Raw genomic sequence first — 21,872 nt, forward strand, 5'->3', positions numbered from 1 at the left:
GGAATGGGCTGCACAGGGAGGTGGTGGAGTCACCGACCCTGGAGGTGGTCAGGGAACATTTGGACGTTGTGCTGGGGGACGTGGTTTGCTGAGAACTGTTGGTGATGGGTGGATGGTTGGGCTGGATGATCTTGTAGGTCTTTTCCAACCTCGGTGATTCTGTGATTCTGTGATTCTGTGTTGAGTTTCTTGTTTCTGTTGACCTGAAGGCTCAGTGTCCACATGGAGTTGACTCTTCTGGGTGTAGTTGGATGATTCTGGGTGTAGCTGAGTACTTCTGGATGAAGTTGAGTACTTCTGGGTGAAGTTAGACCCTTCTAGGTGTAGCTGTCCTCTTAATCATGTAGTTGAGCGCCTCTGGTTGTGATTGTTGGACTCTTCCAACAATCCAGCTGAAGGCTGGAGTTGTAATCGGACACTTCCAGGAGTGGTTTGATGCTTCTGGAGGGTACTTGGATGCTTCTGGATGTATTTGGGTTCTTTGGGGTGTTGTTGGACTCTTTTGGCTGTAGTTGTGCATTTCTGGGTGTAGTTGAATTCTGGTTTTAGTTGGGCACTTCTGGGCATCTGTAGGGCAAATGTCTGGGCGACTCCTATTGTCTGCGAGATTACTGTTAATTAATTCCTCTTCTGAATTTCTGCCTTCAGCTGATGGCAGGAGGAGGGGGCAGGAGTCTGAAGCCATGGGTTGTTTTGCTCCATTTTTAGTAAAGAGCCCCAAAACCCTCATAAAGAACTCCTCATTTGGTAGAGGTGCAGGATTGGGGTGGCGGGTGGCTCTGTTTTGGGCACTGATGCGGCTAAGGGGTGTGTTGGGGTGACATGGGACAGAGATAGAATGGCCTACGGAGGTGGGATGTTCTTAGGGAAGTGGGATGTCCTGTGGAATGGGACGTTCAGTGGAGATGGATGTCCTATGAAGGTGGGATGTCCCATAGAGGTGGGATGTCCTATGCAGATGGGATGTCCCATAGAGGTGGGATATCCTATGAAGATGGGATGTCCCATAGAGGTGGGATGTCCTATGCAGATGGGATGTCCCATAGAGGTGGGATGTCCCATAGAGGTGGGATGTCCCATAGAGGTGGGATGTCCTATGAAGATGGGATGTCCCATAGAGGTGGGATGTCCTATGAAGGTGGGATGTCCCATAGAGGTGGGATGTCCTATGAAGATGGGATGTCCCATAGAGGTGGGATGTCCCATAGAGGTGGGATATCCTATGCAGATGGGATGTCCCATAGAGGTGGGATGTCCTATGAAGGTGGGATGTCCCATAGAGGTGGGATGTCCCATTGAGGTGGGATGTCCCATAGAGGTGGGATATCCTATGAAGATGGGATGTCCCATAGAGGTGGGATATCCTATGAAGATGGGATGTCCCATAGAGGTGGGATATCCTATGAAGATGGGATGTCTCATAGAGGTGGGATATCCTATGAAGATGGGATGTCCCATAGAGGTGGGATATCCTATGAAGATGGGATGTCCCATAGAGGTGGGATATCCTATGAAGATGGGATGTCTCATAGAGGTGGGATATCCTATGAAGATGGGATGTCCCATAGAGGTGGAATATCCTATGAAGATGGGATGTCTCATAGAGGTGGGACGTCCTACGGAGGTGGGATATCTGAGATGTGATGTGGACCAGGGCTGGGATTTGTGCAGGAGATGGAATATCCTACAGAGATGGGATGTGCGCTGGAGGTGGGATGCACTCTGGCGGTGGGAAGTGCCACAGAGGTACCATGGAACAAACTGGAACCCAGTTAAGTCCTATCTGAACAAGTGTGCTGCGAGGGTGCCAGAGCGCTGCTGGAGTCTCCATCTCCCTGCACTTTGGGCACAACCCCATGCAGCATTATAGGCTTGGGGATGAGTGGCTGGATGAGTGTGAGGAAGAGAGGGAGCTGGGGGTGTTGGTTGGTGCTGGGCTGAGCAGGAGCCCACAGTGTGCCCAGGTGGCCAAGAGGGCCCACGGCATCCTGGCCTACATCAGAAATGGCCAGCAGGAGCAGGGAGGTGAGCATCCCCTGTACTCAGCTCTGGTGAGGCTGCACCTCGAGTGCTGTGTTCAGTTTTGGGCTCCTCACTACAGGAAAGATGTTGAGGTCCTGGAGAGTGTCAAGAGAAGGACGACAAAACTGCTGGGGGGTCTGGAGCACAGGGCTGATGAGGAGAGGCTGAGGGAGCTGGGAATGTTCAGCCTGGAGAAGAGGAGCCCCTGGGGAGACCTCATTGCACTGTACAACTGCCTGAAGGGAGGCTGTGGTGAAGAGGGATTTGGCCTCTTCTCCCGGGCAACGAGCAGGACACGGGGTAATGGCTGCACGTTGTGCCAGAGGAGGTTTAGGTTGGACATAAGGAATGGGATAAGGGATAAACCTTCTGTTTCTCTCAGAGAGTGGCCAGGCACTGCAGTGGCTGCCCAGGGAGGTGGTGGAGTCGCCGTCCCTGGCAGTGCTCCAGAGGCATCTGGACGACGTGCTGCGTGATGTGGTTCAGTGCTTGTGGTGGCAATGGTGATGAGCAGACGGTTGGACTGGATGATCCTGTAGGTCGTTTCCAACTTTGTGATTCTGTGATTCTATGATTCTATGCTTCTGGAGGTGCTCAACCCCAGCTGGTTCCTGTGAGGTCCCATCCCTCCCCTACGATTCTGCAGTTCTGCGACACGGAGGTGCGGCGGCCCCGAGAACGCTGCTCCCTTGGTCACGCTGACCCCTTCCTCCTTCCATCCCTGTTCTCCTGCAGGTTGGAATGGGTGGAAATCATCGAACCTCGGACCCGGGAGCGCATGTACGCCAACCTGATCACGGGGGAGTGCGTGTGGGACCCGCCGGCCGGTGTGCGCATCAAGCGCACCAATGAGAACCAGTGGTGGGAGCTCTTTGACCCCAACACCTCCCGCTTCTACTACTACAATGCCACCACGCAGCGCACGGTCTGGCACCGCCCGCAGAACTGCGACATCATCCCTTTGGCCAAACTGCAGACCTTGAAGCAGAACACGGAATCTCCTCGAGCGTCCACCGAAAACAGCCCCGGCCGGAGCAGCAATGTCAGCAGGGAGGGCAGCACCAGCTCCTCCTTGGAGCAGGAGTTGGAAGGCAACGAGAAAGCGGGCGAGACGACGAGGTCGAGCCGGCAATCGGCCCCGTATGCTGCAGTGAAGGAAGAAGCAGAAAGGTGAGAGCGGGTGGTGCGACGTGAGGTTGGGTGTTGGCGACCTGTGCTGCAGGAAAGCAAAGTTCTGCAGCGTGGAGGGGTTTGGGGTGGTTGCTATGGATGGATGTTAGGGGTTTTGGGGTGGTTTCTAGGAATGGGTTCCAGGGTTCTAGGAGTGGTTGTGTTGGGTCGTAGATAGATGTTGGGATTCCAGGGTTATGGATTGGTGTTGGGGTTCTGTGGATGGTTGCGTTGGGTTATGGGTGGGTGTTGAGGTTTTAGGGGTTGTGTTGGATTACGGAGGGATTTTGAGGATCTAGGAGTGGTTGTGTTGGGTTATGGATGGATTTGTGGATTCCAGGGATGGTTGTGTTTGGTTATGGATGGTTGTTGGGGTTCTGGAGATGGTTGTGTTGGCTTATGGATGGGTGTGTGGGTTCTAGGGATGGTTGTGTTGAGTTATGGGTGGATGTTGGGATTGTAGGAGTGGTTGTGTTGGGCTATGGATAGATGTTGAGGTTGTAGGGGTTGTGTTGGATTATGGATGGATGTTGAGGATCTAGGAGTGGTTGTGTTGGGTTATGGATAGATGTTGAGGTTGTAGGGGTTGTGTTGGATTATGGATGGATGTTGAGGACCAAGGAGTGGTTGTGTTGGGTTACAGATGGGTGTGTGGATTCTAGGCTTGGTTGTGTTGGGTTATGAGTAGATGTTGGGGTTTTAGAGATGGTTGTGTTGGATTGTGGATGGATGTTGGGGTTGTAGGAGTGTTGTGTTGGGTTATGGATGGGTGCTGGGTTTCTAGGGTTAGGTTGTGGATTGATTTTGGGATTCTAGGAGTGGTTATGTTGGGTTATGGATGGGTTTGTGGGTTCTAGGGGTGGTTGTGTTTCGCTATGGGTGGATTTGGGGATTGTAGGAGTGGTTGTGTTGGGTTATGGATGGTTGTTGGGGTTCTGGAGATGGTTGTGTTGGGTTACGGATGGGTGTGTGGGCTCTAGGGATGGTTGTGTTCGGTTATGAGTAGATGTTAGGGTTGTAGGGATGGTTGTGTTGGATTGTGGATGGATGTTGGGGTTGTAGGAGTGTTGTGTTGGGTTATGGATGGGTGCTGGGTTTCTAGGGTTAGGTTGTGGATTGATTTTGGGATTCTAGGAGTGGTTATGTTGGGTTATGGATGGGTGTGTGGGTTCTAGGGATGGTTGTGTTGAGTTATGGATGGATGTTGGGATTGTAGGAGTGGTTGTGTTGGGTTATGGATGGTTGTTGGGGTTCTGGAGATGGTTGTGTTGGGTTACGGATGGGTGTGTGGGCTCTAGGGATGGTTGTGTTCGATTATGAGTAGATGTTAGGGTTGTAGGGATGGTTGTGTTGGATTGTGGATGGATGTTGGGGTTGTAGGAGTGTTGTGTTGGGTTATGGATGGGTGCTGGATTTCTAGGGTTAGGTTGTGGATTGATTTTGGGATTCTAGGAGTGGTTATGTTGGGTTATGGATGGGTGTGTGGGTTCTAGGGGTGGTTGTGTTTCGCTATGGGTGGATTTGGGGATTGTAGGAGTGGTTGTGTTGGGTTATGGATGGTTGTTGGGGTTCTGGAGATGGTTGTGTTGGGTTATGGATGGTTGTGTGGGTTCTAGAGATGGTTGTGTTGGTTTATGGATGGGTGCTGGGTTTCTAAGGTTAGGTTGTGGATTGATTTGGGGATTCTAGGGATAGTTGTGTGGGGTTGTGGATGGATGTTGGGGTTGTAGGAGTGGTTGTGTTGGGTTATAGATGGATGTTGGTGTTGAAGTGATGGTTGTTTTGGGTTATTGGATGGGTGTTGGGGTTCTAAGTGTGATTATGTTGGATTTTGAGTGGATATTGGGGTTCTAAGTGTGATTATATGGATTGTGGATGGATGTTGGGGTTCTTGGGGTGGTTTTGTTGGGTTGTGGATGGATGTTGGGGTTAGGGATTTCGTTATGTTGGATTATGGATGGATGTTGGGGTTCTTGGGGTGGTTGTGTTGGGTTGTGGATGGATGTTGGGGTTAGGGGTTTCGTTATGTTGGATTATGGATGGATGTTGGGGTTCTAGGGGTGGTTTTGCTGGGTTGTGGATGGATGTTGGGGTTAGGGGTTTCGTTATGTTGGGTTATGGATGGATGTTGAGGTTCTAGAGATGATTGTGTTGGGGTCCTAGGGGGGGTTCTGTTGGTTTTGACCCAACACCACAGTCATGTGCTCACCCTGCCCCGCTGCTGCTTGGAGCTGATCTTTGGGACTTCAATAGCAAGTTTATCTTGGTGCTCATCAAACACAGAGCTCTTCCTAGCAGGAATTTTTGGGGTACTGCTTATGATTCTGGTGACCTTTCTGCAAGGAATTCATCACCTCAACCACTTTGATGTGGGAGATGCCTTTGGCCACCAACGGGTGCCTTTGCACGAGGGCAGCTGAAATTATCCCAAAATTTACACGCCTCAAATGTTTGATGGAAGAATCCTCAGATCCGGCATTTCTATCCCAAAATGGGGGAAGGTGACACGAGGGGCAGAGTTCTCCGTCCACGTCACATTTCTTCTTTTCACATTCTTTCCTTGAATCACTGGGGATCTGGCAGATATTGGCTGAACGCAACGAAGTGCGTACAGAGAGCGTCAGACCCGAAGCACCGCTTACATAACCACTAAGAAAACCATCTTCTCCCCTTTATTAGGAGCTGTAATTAAGCGTATGGTGCTCAGGACGGAGGATTAGGGCAGGGATTTCAGTTCTATTCCTGGCCTGGCCACAGAGCTGTGCTATTTCGGTCGCACCACTTTCCCCGGGTTTATAAATAAGAGCAGAGCTGGTGGGGGAATGGTGGCACCTCCTGTTTCGGGGAGGGGGAGAAAGGAAGGAAACCTCCTGTTTCGGGGAGAAAGGAAGGAAAAAAAAAAGGAAAGATGAGATGTGGTGGTGTTTGTTTGTTGTTTTTTTAATTATTATCCTGTGAGTTGATGCTGCACGCGGAGCTGCCTCCGCCGCGTGGGCTTTGAAACCGGTGACGTTTCCCTCATGGGATTCCGTCCTGCGAATGCTGCGGGTGGGGAGGGATGAGAGGCACCTCCAGATGTGCAGCCCCCCCCAGATGTGTGCCTTCTCCCCACATGCTCTGCTCCCCAGATGTGCATTCCTTCAGAGGCGCTCCTCCCCCCAGGTGTGTTCCGTCGGTGGTGCACCTCTCCCAGATGTGCATCTCCCTCCAGATGTGCATCTCCCTCCAGCTGTGTTCCTTCTGATGTGCCCCTTCCCCAGCCGTGCTGCTTCTTGAGAGCCCCCCTCCAGCACAAAACCACCCAAAAATGTCTTTTCTGCCTTTTTTCCTGTCACTCGGCCGCTCTCGTGGCTCCAAAGTCCTTTCATTTTCTAATCACTTCGCAGCTTAATTACTCTCATACCGGATCCCGCTCATCCAACAGTGATTCCTTCAACTGCATCTGGGCAAAAATTAGGGATGCGGGGAGGAATCTGAGCCAGAGGCAGCATTTAGATTTGATTTTCCCCCATTCTTTTATGCCTATTCAGGGCTCAATTTTGGGATGTTCCTGTGCTCTGGAGTTTTATTTGGTAACTCAGACGTTCCTCCAACTCAAGCCATTCTTTCTGGGTTCTCCAGAACACTCAGAGCGTTGGTAGATTTTGCCATCCATGGAGATCTCCTCCCGCTCACAACAGAGCTGATCTGTGTGCTTCAAACACAACTGCGACACCCAAATGTGGCTCTACAAAACCTCTCCCGTTTATCTCCATCTCTGTTCACCTCCATCTCCATTTATCTCCATCTCCATTTATCTCCATCTCCGTTCACCTCCATCTCCATTTATCTCCATCTCCGTTCATCTCCATCTCTGTTCACCTTCATCTCCATTTATCTCCATCTCCGTTCATCTCCATCTCCATTTATCTCCCATCCAAAACAAAACTTCACTGTTTGATGTCCGTGAGCTTTGATGGGAGGACTTGACTGCTGCAACTGTAGGCACCCAAACCACCATGGGATATCGTGGGTAGCCCAAAAACAGCTGGATTTTGTAGACACCAAAAAGACCATAGGATATTACAGATACTCCAAAGACAAGTGGATATTGTAGGAAGCCAAAAGACCGTGGGATCTGTAGGTAACCCAAAGGCAGTCAGATGTTGTAGGCATCCAAAGGACCGTGGGATGTCGTAGGCACCCAAAAGACAATCAGATATTTAAGGTACCCAGAAGATCACGGGATATTGTAGGTACCCCAAAGGCAGCTGGATTTTTTGGGCACCCCAAAGACTATCAGATTTTGTAGACACCAGAAAGACCATAGGATGTTGTAGGTACCCAAAACTCCATGCATATTATAGGTACCCCAAAGACAATCGGATGTTGTAGGCACCCAAAACACCATGGAATATTGCAGGTGCCCAGAAGATGATGGGATACTGCAGGTATCCAGAAGACCTTTTGATGTTGCAGGCACCCAGAAGATACGTTTGGATTTGCTCTCAGGGTTTTTCCCTTTTCTCCACTTCACTTCCCACCTCTTCCTTCCAAGGGCTGAAATTTTCCGGCCCTTCAGGAGTTGGATTCGCTGATCTTCGTGGGTCCCCTTCCAACTTGAGATGTTCCTTGATTTCACAATCAAAGAACTCACCTGGAGGAGCGGAGGCCATAAGGCAGAAAATCCTTTCCTGTGAAATGTGAAATCCTTTCCATATGAAGGAGTCATTATGGGTGTTCAGAGGGAGTGGACCAATGCTGCTGGATCACCATGACCCTTTTTTTCTGTGTGTGGCTGGCCTGAAGAACCGAAAGCTGAAGAGCACACCAGGTTTTGGCCAAAAATAAAGGGACACCAAGTGGCCATGAGCCATCCCTCAGGCACAGAAGGGATGGGAAATGTGGGGTTGATGCAGAATCCCAACAGAGGGCCCCCACAGGAAGGGCCCAAGGGCAGCACAGAGCTGGGAGATGTTGTGGTCCCTCCAGCCTCCTTCACGAATAAGGGAGAATGGAGAGCATTGGCAGAGTGGGATGTGAAGGTGGAGACCAGAGCTGTGGAAGGCTTGGTCACATGGTTGGACTCAGTGGTCTTTGTAGATCCCTTCTGATTGAATTAAATCTACCCTGTACTATCCTGTTATGTTCTATTCTCTCCTATTCCTTTTCAGTCCTACCCCATCCTACTTCTATCCTATCCTACCCTGTCCCATTCCAGTTCTCTCCTCTCCTCTCCTCTCCTCTCCTCTCCTCTCCTCTCCTCTCCTCTCCTCTCCTCTCCTCTCCTCTCCTCTCCTCTCCTCTCCTCTCCTCTCCTCTCCTCTCCTCTCTTCTCCCATCCCATCCTATCTTATCCCATCCTATCCTATCCTATTCTATTCCATCCCATCCCATCCAAATCCGAATCCGAATCCGAATCCAGTCCTATCCCATCCCATTCCATTCTATTCAAATTTGTCCCATCCTATCCTATCCCATTGCATCCCATCCCATCCCAATCCCAATCCTAATCCTAATCCTAATCCTAATCCTAATCCTAATCCTAATCCCAGTCCTAATCCTAATCCAATCCTATCCTATCCTATTCCATTGCATTCTATTCAATTTCGTCCCATCCCATCCTATTCTATTCCACTTCATTCTATCCATTTTTTCCCATGCCATCCCATCCTATCTTATTCCATCATATCCTATCCTATCCTATCCTATCCTATCCTATCCTATCCTACCCCATTCCAGTCCAATCCCATCCCATCCCATCCCATCCTGTTCTATTCCATTTCTTTATGTCCAATTTTTTCCCATCCCATCCTATGTTGTCCCATCTTATCCTATCCTAATCCTGTCACATTCCAGTCCTGTCCAGTCCTATCCTATCCTATCCTATCCTATCCTATCCTATCCTATCCTATCCTATCCTATCCTATCCTATCCTATCCCATCCTATCCCATCCCATCCCATCCCATCCCATCCCATCCCATCCCATCCCAACCAATTTTATCCCATCCCATCTTGTCCCATCCTCTACCAAACAGCCAGTGAAGGTCTCCATGCTCGCTGCCAGCGATGGGACCCGGCCCTGAGCACAGAGCCCACACCTTTCTCTGTGGATGGGCTCCACTGACCCCAGAGCGAAGGGGAGGTGGATGAGGACCCCCAGTAACCCTCTGTTCCCCATTACTGTGTTGCAGTTCGTCGCCCTCTGGAGTGTTTGAGAAAGAATGTGACATCTATCGGGATTACAACACCGAAGGTCAACTCCTCCACTACAGGTAGCCGACATCTCCCTCCGCTTTGGGTGTGGGGCAGTTTTTGGGGGGATTCTCCTGCCCGTCACCCACTGCAGTTTGCTCAGCTTTGCACGCACCCTTAAATACACCTCAGGGTTTTTTTGTTGGCTCTTCGGAGCGGGAGCCCTCCATTCTCATTCTGGCTCCTAATCATGACCCCACAGAGCACAAGCTGGAGGCTGTCCAGTGATGGGGCCACAACACAGGGTCCCATTTGCTCTTTTTGGGCTTGTTTTCACCCAAAACAGAAGCATTTTGAGGTCGTAGGGGAAATGCAGCTGCCGTGGTTGCTGTGGGTACGTTTCTGGGGCTGTTGGAGCTGCTTGGTGATACGGTGCCGACATCCAAGCAGCTCGGCTCGGCTGCTGCGGAATTTCATAAAATGGCTTCCCAATATTTGCCCTTCGTTTCTTCTCCAAAAGGAGGGGGGAGGAGTGCCGTCATTGGAAGTGATGGCGTCACTGTCCCTGGAGGTGTTCAGTGAGCTGTGGAGATGGGGCACTGAGGGCACGGTTAGAGGGCCCTGTAGGGGTCTCTGTAGAGGTTCTTATAAAGGTCTTTGGAGAAGCCCTTGTGGAGATCCCTTCAGAGGTCCCTATAGAGGTCCCTATGGAGGTCTCTGTAGAGGTCTTTGGAGACCTGTAGAGGTCCTTATAAAGGTGTTTGGAGAAGCCCTTGTGGAGATCCCTTCAGAGGTCCCTATAGAGGTCTTTGTAGAGGTCCTTATAGATGTCCCTATAGAGGTCCTTATAGGTGTCCTATAGAGGTCTTTGTAGAGGTCCTTATAAGGTCCCTATAGAGGTCTTTGTAGAGGTCCTTATAAGGTCCCTATAAAGGTCTTTGTAGAGGTCCTTATAGGTGTCCTATAGAGGTCTTTGTAGAGGTCCTTATAGAGGTCTTTGTAGAGGTCCTTGTAGGTGTCCTATAGAGGTCTTTGTAGAGGTCCTTATAGAGGTCCTATAGAGGTCTTTGTAGAGGTCCTTATAAGGTCCCTATAGAGGTCTTTGTAGAGGTCCTTATAAGGTCCCTATAAAGGTCTTTGTAGAGGTCCTTATAGATGTCCTATAGAGGTCTTTGTAGAGGTCCTTATAGAGGTCTTTGTAGAGGTCCTTGTAGGTGTCCTATAGAGGTCTTTGTAGAGGTCCTTATAGAGGTCCTATAGAGGTCTTTGTAGAGGTCCTTATAAGGTCCCTATAAAGGTCTTTGTAGAGGTCCTTATAAGGTCCCTATAAAGGTCTTTGTAGAGGTCCTTATAGATGTCCTATAGAGGTCTTTGTAGAGGTCCTTATAGATGTCCTATAGAGGTCTTTGTAGAGGTCCTTTTAAGGTCCCTATAAAGGTCTTTGTAGAGGTCCTTATAGAGGTCCTATAGAGGTCTTTGTAGAGGTCCTTATAGAGGTCCTATAGAGGTCTTTGTAGAGGTCCTTATAAGGTCCCTATAGAGGTCTTTGTAGAGGTCTTTATAGATGTCCTATAGAGGTCTTTGTAGAGGTCCTTATAGATGTCCTATAGAGGTCTTTGTAGAGGTCCTTGTAGGTGTCCTATAGAGGTCTTTGTAGAGGTCCATATAAGGTCCCTATAGAGGTCTTTGTAGAGGTCCTTATAGAGGTCCTATAGAGGTCTTTGTAGAGGTCCTTATAAGGTCCCTATAGAGGTCTTTGTAGAGGTCCTTATAGAGGTCCTATAGAGGTCTTTGTAGAGGTCCTTATAAGGTCCCTATAGAGGTCTTTGTAGAGGTCCTTATAGAGGTCCTATAGAGGTCTTTGTAGAGGTCCTTATAAGGTCCCTATAAAGGTCTTTGTAGAGGTCCTTATAGATGTCCTATAGAGGTCTTTGTAGAGGTCCTTATAGATGTCCTATAGAGGTCTTTGTAGAGGTCCTTATAGAGGTCCCTATAGAGGTCTTTGTAGAGGTCCTTGTAGAGGTCCTATAGAGGTCTTTGTAGAGGTCCTTATAGAGGTCCCTATAGAGGTCTTTGTAGAGGTCCTTGTAGAGGTCCTATAGAGGTCTTTGTAGAGGTCTTTATAGAGGTCCCTATAGAGGTCTTTGAAGAGGTCCTTATAAGGTCCCTATAGAGGTCTTTGTAGAGGTCCTTATAGAGGTCCTATAGAGGTCTTTGTAGAGGTCCTTATAAGGTCCCTATAGAGGTCTTTGTAGAGGTCCTTATAGAGGTCCTATAGAGGTCTTTGTAGAGGTCCTTATAAGGTCCCTATAAAGGTCTTTGTAGAGGTCCTTATAAGGTCCCTATAGAGGTCTTTGAAGAGGTCCCTACAGTTAATTCTGTGTAGAGATCGTTGCAGTGGATCCTGTCGAGATCTTAGTGGGCCCTTTGTAGAAGTCCATGCAGAGGCTTTCTCTTGGTCCCTGACATCTGCTCCACGGGAGTCACCTCTGAGCTGACTGTCAACAAAATGTGTGTGGAAGCCGCAGTGCCTTCATGTGGACATGAGGAATGGGTTTCATTTCCACCAGTGCCCACGAAGGAGCAGCTCTGGGACCCTTGTAGCACCATGGGGCTGAGGTGAGGGACCAGGACACCACGGCGAGGACTCCAATCTCATCTCTGCTGCCCTCCGGAATCTGGTGGCCATGGATGGCAGGATCTGGTGGCTGCTTGTGGCGGGATCTGGTGGCTGTGAATGCCAGAATCTGGTGGCCATGAGTGATAGGATCTTGTGGCTGGTGGTGGCAGAATCTGGTAGCCATAGATGGCCTCCGGAATCTGGTGGTCACGGGTGGCAGGATCTGGTGGCCTTGAATCACAGAATTTGATGGCTATGAGTGGCAGGATGTGGTGGTGGCTACCAGTGGCAGAATCTGGTGGTCACAGGTGGCAGGATCTGGTGGCTGCTGGTGACAGGATCTGGTGGCTTTGGTTCTTGGGACCTGTTGGCCATTAATCACAGAATTTGATGGCTATCAGTGGCAGGATGTGGTGGTGGCTACCAGTGGCAGAATCTGGTGGTCACAGGTGGCAGGATCTGGTGGCCTTGAATCACAGAATTTGATGGCTATGAGTGGCAGGATGTGGTGGTGGCTACCAGTGGCAGAATCTGGTGGTCACGGGTGGCAGGATCTGGTGGCTGCTGATGTCAGGATCTGCTGTCCACGAATGGCAGAATCTGGTGGCCATGGGTGACAGGATCTTGTGGCTTTGGTTCTTGGGACCTGTTGGCCATTAATCACAGAATTTGATGGCCATGAGTGGCAGGATCTGGTGGCCATAGGTGTCAAGATGTGGTGGCCACAGGTAGCACCGAGCCACCGTACCCAAGCTGGGGCAAGGTGGGTCTAGGTTGGCTCCATGGCCAAAAGCTCCTCTCTGTGGTCACCACCAGAAGCTCCAGCCTCACCCAGCTCCTGGCTGGACGTGATGGCATGCGATCCAAGCTCACCCCGCAACGCAGCACCCGGGTTTGTGGGATCCAGGGCTCAGCCTTCCTGCAGTCCTCAGGAAATGGCCGGGAGCTGAAAATCACCATTGGCAGGAACTCGTTGCCATGCTCACCAAGATTAAGCCGACCTCCTGCTGCTCTGCCGTTGGAGGAAATGTCACTGCTGGTCTCACAGCGCGCTTCTTCTCTCCTCCCTCACATAAAAAAAGAAACACAAAACGACAGAAGAAACCGTGGAACCATGGAAAATAAATCCTCTCTTCCGTTGGTGGCATTTGGGTTGCAGACGGCGATGGGATTCGTCACCCATCTGGTGGGGACTGCGGCCTCAGGGAGCCCTGTGAGCTCATCACAGCGTTTTCTCATTCCCTGGAGACCACAGAATCCGTTTTCTGACGGATTTCTTGTCCTCAATGCCGGGTTGGGCTGCGGAGCCAACCTTCACCCAACGCTCCACTCAATTGAATGCTGCTATTTCACCTGAAAAACAGCAGATTTTCATCCAAAGCAGGAAGGCTTGTTATCTCCCTCCCCTCTTGCTTGTCCCCCTTTTGTCTTGGTTTTCTCTGCTTCGTTTGCTGCTGCTGCTAATTGGAGGGAGCGGCTTTTTGAGGAGACGAGAAGCCAACCAGCAATAATACCTGGTGTAGAAACCTGGTGTTTCGTGGACCTTTGCAGCTCTGACACTGAAAGTGTGGTCAGGAAAAGCGATTTGGGCTTCACCCGCAGCGGACATCGTCCTGCTTTGGTTTTGACGTGGTGAATTCTGTCCCTCTGTGCGTCCTTTGGTCACATCATCGGCGAAATGTCAGGTGGAGAGCAACGATGTTGATGGTGGAGGAGCACCAGGGGACCCTGAACCAAAGCCTCCAGCTCTGGGGTGTTTATAATCCTGCGTGAACACATCCTTGAGAACGGCAGAATCGCAACCAAAGTGCAGCAAAGCCTTAAAATGGGTCTTTCAGCCCATCTCCCCGCGGATCGATTTCGATATCAATTAGCAAAGCACGCAGTTCTCCGGTGACTTTTCTGGTGCCAGGACCTTGGAACAATCCGGTGGGTTCCTGGGATGCTTGGCGTGGTGGTGGCACAGGGATGGGCAGCCGACGTCCAGCTCTCTTGGTGGTGTGATTCAGGGTGGTTTGGCACGGGATGGGAATCCTAAAGGGATGGGAGAAACCACAGGGGGGGAAGGCGAGGAAGAGCGTGGGGCAGAGCGATGCGATGGGGGCAGCGCTGGTGGGGAGATGGGGGTTCAGTGGGGAGGGAGGTGGGAAAAACGAGGGAGGTGTTGGAGCGGTTGGGGTCGTGTTGAAAGAACTGGGATCAGGTTGGAAAAGTTGGGGTCGTGGGAAAGATGGGGTCACATTGGAAGAGTTGGGATTGAATAGGAGAAATCGGACTCGTGTTGGAAAAGTCGGTGTTGTGCTGAAGAAGTTGGGGCCTCGCTGGAGAAGTTGGGGTTGTGTTGGAAAAAATGGGGTTTTGTTAGAGAAATTGGGGTTGCATTGGAAAAATGGGGTTTTGTTAGAGAAGTTGGGGTTGCTTTGGAAAAATTGAGGCTCTCTTAGAGAAATTGGGGTTGCATTGGGAAAAATTGGGGCTTTCTTAGAGAATTTGGGGTTGCATTGGAAAAATGGGGCATGGAGAAATTGGGGTTGCATTGGAAAAAATGGGGTTTTGTTAGAGAAATTGGGGTTGCTTTGGAAAAAATGGGGCTTTCTTGGAGAAATTGGGGTTGCTTTGGAAAAATGGGGGCTCTCTTGGAGAAATTGGGGTTGCAATGGAAAAGTGGGGCTTTCTTGGAGAAATTGGGGTTGCAATGGAAAAATGGGGGCTTTCTTAGAGAAGTTGGGGTTGCTTTGGAAAAATGGGGGCTTTCTTAGAGAAACTGGGGTTGCAATGGAAAAGTGGGGGCTTTTCTAGAGAAGTTGGGGTTGCTTTGGAAAAATGAGGGCTCTCTTAGAGAAATTGGGGTTGCATTGGAAAAAATGGGGTTTTGTTAGAGAAGTTGGGGTTGCTTTGGACAAACAGAGGCTCACTTAGAGAAATTGGGGTTGCATTTGAAAAAATGGGGCTTTCTTAGAGAAATTGGGGTTGCATTGGAAAAACTGGGGTTGTATTGGAAAAACTGGGGTCACTTGGAGAAATTGGAGTCGCACTGAAGAGATTGGAGCTATGTTGGAGAAACTGAGATTGCATTGGGAAAAATGGTGTTGTGTGGGAAAAATGGGGGTTGTATTAGAGAAACTGGGGTTTTGCTGGGAGCGTTGGGGTTGCGTGAGATAAATTGGGGTCACAGTGGAAGAGAACGGGTTGTGTTGAAGAAATTGGGGCTTTATTTGGAGAAATGGGGGTTATGGTGAAAAAAAATGGTGTTCTGTTAGAGAAATTGTGGTTGGAGTGGAAGGAGCAGGGTTGTGTTGGGGAAGCTGGGGTTGCATTGCGAGTGTTGGGGTCGCACTGGAGAAATTGCAGTCATGTTGGAAAAATGGGGGTTCCTACTTTTGGGGAGAAGAAACCCACGGCCAATGGAGGCCTTAGAGCTGCACGTGTTGGGCACAAGCCGCTGCCTCGCCATGGTGGCACCGCACAGCATCCATGAACGTTGCCCTCCAGGTTTTTCTGCTGCAAGTTGCACCTTTAGTAGAGATTTCAACCCCAGAGGCAACGGTGGTGCAACCCAAGAAGGCGCCGGACGCACGGTGGATGTTGTGTGAAGCCCTTTCTCCCCGATGCCCCTTCCGAAAGGCTCTTCTTGCCCCTCTTCTCAAATCCTGAAGGTTTCTCAGCATGTTGGAAGCCGGTTCGTTGGGATGAAGAGCGTGGAGTTGGCAGGAGCATTGGGATCAAGGAACTGGAAGGATCTTGGGGATCCAGAGGTCCTGGTCGTAAAAACGCTGCAGGATTCACCCGGTCGGTCGCCTCGTAGCTGCGATTGCGGTTCAAGGGGAAACGGTTCCTGCACTCGGGATGTGGGATTCGGGTTTCTGCAGAATGTGGGGCTGCGGTTTGGTGCTGCCTGAGGATGCCCTGATGCTTTGGGTGGAGGTGGAAGTCGCAGGGGTCATCGAAGCGCTCCGTGTCGTCGAGTCAAGGCTGCGGGGTGACCTCATTGCAGCCTATCAATACCTGAAGGGAACCTACAGCCAGGAGGGGAGTCAACTCTTCAGAAGGGCTGACAACAGCAGGACGAGGGGAAATGGATCCAAGTTGAAGGAGGGAAGATTGAGGTTGGATGTTAGGGGGAAGTTCTTCACAAGGAGAGCAATCAGGCCCTGGAACGGGCTGCCCAGGGAGGTTGTGGTGCCCCGTCCTTGGCCGTGTTCAAGGCCAGGTTGGACGGGGTCCTGGGCAACCTGATGTGAATGTGTGTTTGGTGGCCCTGCTGGGCAGGGGGTTGGAACTCCTTGATCCTTGAGGTCCCTTCCAACCCGGGTGGTTCTGTGATTCTGTGATTCTGTGAACCAATGGAGCCAATGGAGCCAATGGAACCAATGGAACCAATGGAGCCAATGGAACCAATGGAACCAATGGAACCAATGGAGCCAATGGAACCAATGGAGCCAATGGAGCCAATGGAACCAATGGAACCAATGGAACCAATGGAGCCAATGGAGCCAATGGAACCAATGGAACCAATGGAGCCAATGGAGCCAATGGAGCCAATGGAGCCAATGGAACCAATGGAACCAATGGAGCCAATGGAGCCAATGGAACCAATGGAGCCAATGGAACCAATGGAACCAATGGAGCCAATGGAACCAATGGAACCAATGGAGCCAATGGAACCAATGGAGCCAATGGAACCAATGGAACCAATGGAACCAATGGAGCCAATGGAGCCAATGGAACCAATGGAGCCAATGGAACCAATGGAACCAATGGAGCCAATGGAGCCAATGGAGCCAATGGAACCAATGGAGCCAATGGAACCAATGGAACCAATGGAGCCAATGGAGCCAATGGAACCAATGGAGCCAATGGAACCAATGGAGCCAATGGAACCAATGGAACCAATGGAACCAATGGAGCCAATGGAACCAATGGAACCAATGGAGCCAATGGATCCAATGGAGCCAATGGAACCAATGGAGCCAATGGAACCAATGGAACCAATGGAGCCAATGGAACCAATGGAACCAATGGAACCAATGGAGCCAATGGAACCAATGGAGCCAATGGAGCCAATGGAACCAATGGAGCCAATGGAACCAATGGAGCCAATGGAGCCAATGGAACCAATGGAGCCAATGGAACCAATGGAGCCAATGGAACCAATGGAACCAATGGAACCAATGGAGCCAATGGAACCAATGGAACCAATGGAGCCAATGGAACCAATGGAGCCAATGGAACCAATGGAGCCAATGGAACCAATGGAACCAATGGAACCAATGGAACCAATGGAACCAATGGAGCCAATGGAGCCAATGGAACCAATGGAACCAATGGAGCCAATGGAACCAATGGAGCCAATGGAACCAATGGAGCCAATGGAGCCAATGGAACCAATGGAGCCAATGGAACCAATGGAGCCAATGGAGCCAATGGAACCAATGGAGCCAATGGAGCCAATGGAACCAATGGAACCAATGGAACCAATGGAACCAATGGAGCCAATGGAACCAATGGAACCAATGGAACCAATGGAGCCAATGGAACCAATGGAGCCAATGGAGCCAATGGAACCAATGGAACCAATGGAACCAATGGAACCAATGGAGCCAATGGAACCAATGGAGCCAATGGAGCCAATGGAACCAATGGAGCCAATGGAACCAATGGAACCAATGGAACCAATGGAACCAATGGAGCCAATGGAACCAATGGAACCAATGGAGCCAATGGAGCCAATGGAACCAATGGAACCAATGGAACCAATGGAGCCAATGGAGCCAATGGAACCAATGGAACCAATGGAGCCAATGGAGCCAATGGAATCAATGGAACCAATGGAGCCAATGGAACCAATGGAACCAATGGAACAAATGGAACAAATGGAACCAATGGAGCCAATGGAGCCAATGGAGCCAATGGAACCAGTGGAGCCAATGGAACCAATGGAACCAATGGAACCAATGGAACCAATGGAGCCAATGGAACCAATGGAGCCAATGGAGCCAATGGAGCCAATGGAGCCAATGGAACCAATGGATCCAATGGAGCCAATGGAACCAATGGAGCCAATGGAGCCAATGGAGCCAATGGAGCCAATGAACCAACGGGCTGCCCAGGGAGGTTGTGGATGCCCCGTCCTTGGCCGTGTTCAAGGCCAGGTTGGACGGGGTCCTGGGCAACCTGATCTGAATGTGTATTTGGTGGCCCTGCTGGGCAGGGGGTTGGAACTCCTTGATCCTTGAGGTCCCTTCCAACCCGGGTGATTCTGTGATTCTGTGATTCTGTGAGTCTGGGCAGCGTTGGTCCTCTTGGAGGCATCTTCGTGTTTAGTGCCTCCTCTGGCCCTTTGTGTGGTATTTTGATGGCAATTGTCGCATCGGTGATGATCGAAGGGATGGGAATGGGGGGGACACAAAGGAGTCAACAGCCGAGTGGTGGAGGTGAGGTTTTGGGGAGAGGGTGGAGGAGATGCTGGGATGCAGAGGAGGGGTTCAACCTGGGCTGAGTGGGAGAATCGATAGGGTTGGAGAAGGCCTCCGAGATCCCCAAACCCAACCCCAGCCCTCCCTACTGACCACGTCCCCACGTGACACATCTCTACGGTTCTTGAGCCCCTGTAGGGATGGTGACCTCTTCACGATCCCGCGCAGCCCATGGGGTGCATCGCTGCTCCTTTGGAGAAGAAATTTTCCCCAGTATCCAACCCGACTTTCCCCAGATGGACACCCACCCCGTTGCTTGTCCCCGTCGGACAGCTGAGCTCACCCACAATCACAAATTGGACGCGGTTGGGTGTTCCTACTGTCCCGCAACTGGCGGGCTTGGAGATCTCCAGGAAGACACCCCGACCCCTTTAATCCCCAAAGGCTCCTATGGGGTCATCCTCACCCCCCTCCCACCCTTTTACTCGCAGGACGTCCTCGCTGCGCTGGAACGCCGGCACCAAGGAGCGGATGCTGATCAAGGTGACGGACCGTGAGCCCAGCTTCCTGCTGCACCAGGGCAACGGCTTCGGCCCCGACGCCGCCCCGTCCGCTCGCTCCCGCCGCCCCTCGGGGGGTCAGCAGTCCCCCAACCTGCAGAGCTTCGCCCCCGACGCCGACAACTCCGTCTTCTTTCCGGAGAGGAAACCTTCGCCCTACCTGAAGAGGGCTGAGCTGGCTGGGAGCTGCTCGCCTCTGCTGGGTCGGGGCGATTCTTTCTGCTCCCCGCTGCAGAGCCAACACCACCGCAAAGCATCGAGCGAATCGCAGCCCTCATCGCCGCGCTACGCCTACGAGCCGCCGCTCTACGAGGAGCCCCCCATGGAGTACCAAGCGCCCATCTACGACGAGCCCCCCGTGGACATGCAGTACGAAGCCGGCGGGGGCTACAAAGCCGCTTCCCCCCAGAAATCGCCCATCCGGAAGCCTCACCCCTTCCTCCAGTCACCCAAGCAAGGCTCCAACTCGCCCTACCAGCAGCTGGTGCTCACCAAGCAGAAGTGCCCCGATCGCTTCATGAGCCTGGAATACAGCCCGGCGGGCAAGGAGTACGTCCGCCAGCTGGTCTACGTCGAGCAGTCGGGCTCCAGCCCCAAGATGAAATCGGGGCCACGCCACAAATACTCCCCCAACCCCATCGGGGGCTCCTACTCGCTGCAGCACAGCCCGTGCCTCCTCCGCGAGCAGCGCGCCGACCTCAAGTCGGGCGACTACAGCAGCATGGAGGCGGCCGACTTCTGCCCCGACGACTCCATGTCGTGGTCCAGCCAGCAGGACACCATGTCCTCCACCGGCTACTCGCCCTCCAACAGGAAGAGGAAGAGCCGAAAGCCTTCGCTGCCCCACCACGAACCCAGCACTCCGTCGGCGGAAGGGGAGCGGGACGGGGCGGAGGAGGAGCGGTGCGGATCCGCGCGCGCCCAACTCAACCGCGCGGAGAGCAAAGCGGTGGAAGCAGAGGGGGAAGCGGCGAGGGGCTTTGCTGAGCCCTTCCTGGCGCAAGCACGCCTGGCCTGGGAGGCTCAGCAAGCCCACTATCACATGAAGCAGCGCAGCAGTTGGGATTCCCAAAAGGACGGATCGGGCTACGAGAGCGACGGGGCTCTGCCGCTGCCCATGCCGGGCCCCGTGGTGCGCGCCTTCAGCGAGGACGAGGCGCTGGCGCAGCAGGACAGCAAGCACTGGAAGAGGAACACCTTTGAGAAGTTGGGTTTCCCTCAGATCCTGCTGGAGAAGAGCGTCTCCGTGCAGACCAACCTGGCGTCCCCCGAGCCCTACCTGCATCCGTCGCAGGTAACCAGGGGGGAGCGGCCCGGGCGTCTGGGGGTTGTCCTCGGGGTTCAGGGGTGGCCCTGAGTGGTTGGGGTGACCCGGAGCGTTCTGGGGAATGTCCCTGGTGTCTGGGGGTGTCTTTAGGTTTTTGGGGTGTCCCTGTTGGTTGGGGATGTCCACAAGTGTTTTGGGTGTTCCTAGATTTTGGGGCTGTCCCCAAGCATTTGAGGTGCCCCTGGTGTTTGAAGCTGTCCTCAAGAATTTAGGATGTCCGTGGAATGTCCTTGTTGGTTGGGGATGTCCACAAGAGTTTGGGGTGTCTCCCGGTGTCTGGGGGAGTCCATGGGGTTTGGGGTTGTCCCTGGTGGTTGGGGATGTCCACAATGTCTGGGGTGACTGTGAGTGTTTGGGAATGTCCCTGGTGTCTGGGGGTGTCTTTAGGTTTTAGGGGTGTCCCTGTTGGTTGGGGATGTCCACAAGTGTTTTGGGTGTTCCTAGATTTTGGGGCTGTCCCCAAGCATTTGAGGTGCCCCTGGTGTTTGAGGCTGTCCTCAAGAATTTGGGACGTCCGTGAAATGTCCCTGTTGGTTGGGGATGTCCACAAGTGTTTGGGGTGTCTCCCGGTGTCTGGGGGAGTCCTTGGGGTTTGGGGTGTCCCTGTTGGTTGGGGATGTTCACAAGTGTTTGGGGTGTCCCTGGATTTTGGGGCTGTCCTCAAGTGTTTGGGGTGCCCCTCGTGTTTGGAGCTGTCCTCAAGAGTTTGGGATGTCCCTAGGATGTCCCTGTTGGTTGGGGATGTCCACAAGAGTTTGGGGTGTCTCCCGGTGTCTGGGGGAGTCCATGGGGTTTGGGGTTGTCCCTGGTGGTTGGGGATGTCCACAAGTGTTTGGGGTGACCGTGAGTGTTTGGGAATGTCCTTGGTGTCTGGGGGTGTCTTTAGGTTTTAGGGGTGTCCCTGTTGGTTGGGGATGTCCACAAGTGTTTGGGGTGTCCCTCGTGTTTGGGGCTGTCCTCAAGAGTTTGGGGTGTCCCTGGATTTTGGGGATGTCCCCAACATTTGGGGTGCCCCTGGTGTCTGGGGCTGTCCTCAAGAGTTTGGGGTGTCCCTGTTGGTTGGGGATGTCCACAAGTGTTTGGGGTGTACCTAGATTTTGGGGCTATCCCCAAGCATTTGAGGTGCCCCTGGTGTTTGAAGCTGTCCTCAAGAATTTGGGACGTCCGTGGAATGTCCTTGTTGGTTGGGGATGTCCACAGGTGTTTGGGGTGTCTCCCGGTGTCTGGGGGAGTCCTTGGGATTTGGGGTGTCCCTGGTGGTTGGGGATGTCCACAGCTGTTTGGGGTGTCCCTGGATTTCGGGGCTGTCCCCAAGTGTTTGGGGTGCCCCTCGTGTTCGGAGCTGTCCTCAAGAGTTTGGGATGTCCCTAGGATGTCCCTGTTGGTTGGGGATGTCCCCAAGTGTTTGGGGTGTCCCTGATGGTTGGGGAGAACCTGAGCGCTTGGGAGCATCTCCAGCATTTGGAACACCCTTGGAATTTAGGGTGCCCCCAAATTTTAGGGGTGTCCTTGGTGTGTGGGGGTGTCCCTGGTTGTTTGGAAACGACCTTCGTGGTTGGCTGTCTCCCCCAACGTTTCCAGC

At 52.1% G+C, this 21,872-nt stretch overlaps 1 protein-coding gene across 2 annotated transcripts in view; it reads left to right on the top strand.

The window, feature by feature from the left end:
- Positions 1 to 21,872, top strand: part of ARHGAP39 (Rho GTPase activating protein 39) — a 101,567-nt gene that overhangs the window by 60,156 nt on the left and 19,539 nt on the right. For both annotated transcript variants that reach the window (XM_052703782.1, XM_052703781.1), the window contains exons 2-4: positions 2,758 to 3,192; positions 9,367 to 9,447; positions 18,895 to 20,257. In XM_052703782.1, the coding sequence (XP_052559742.1) occupies positions 2,758 to 3,192; positions 9,367 to 9,447; positions 18,895 to 20,257 (1,879 nt within the window). The remainder of the gene's footprint in view (positions 1 to 2,757; positions 3,193 to 9,366; positions 9,448 to 18,894; positions 20,258 to 21,872) is intronic.

This window comes from Tympanuchus pallidicinctus, unplaced genomic scaffold (genome assembly GCF_026119805.1).
Source record: "Tympanuchus pallidicinctus isolate F22 unplaced genomic scaffold, pur_lepc_1.0 scaffold5, whole genome shotgun sequence".
Taxonomy (NCBI): Eukaryota; Metazoa; Chordata; class Aves; order Galliformes; family Phasianidae; genus Tympanuchus; species Tympanuchus pallidicinctus.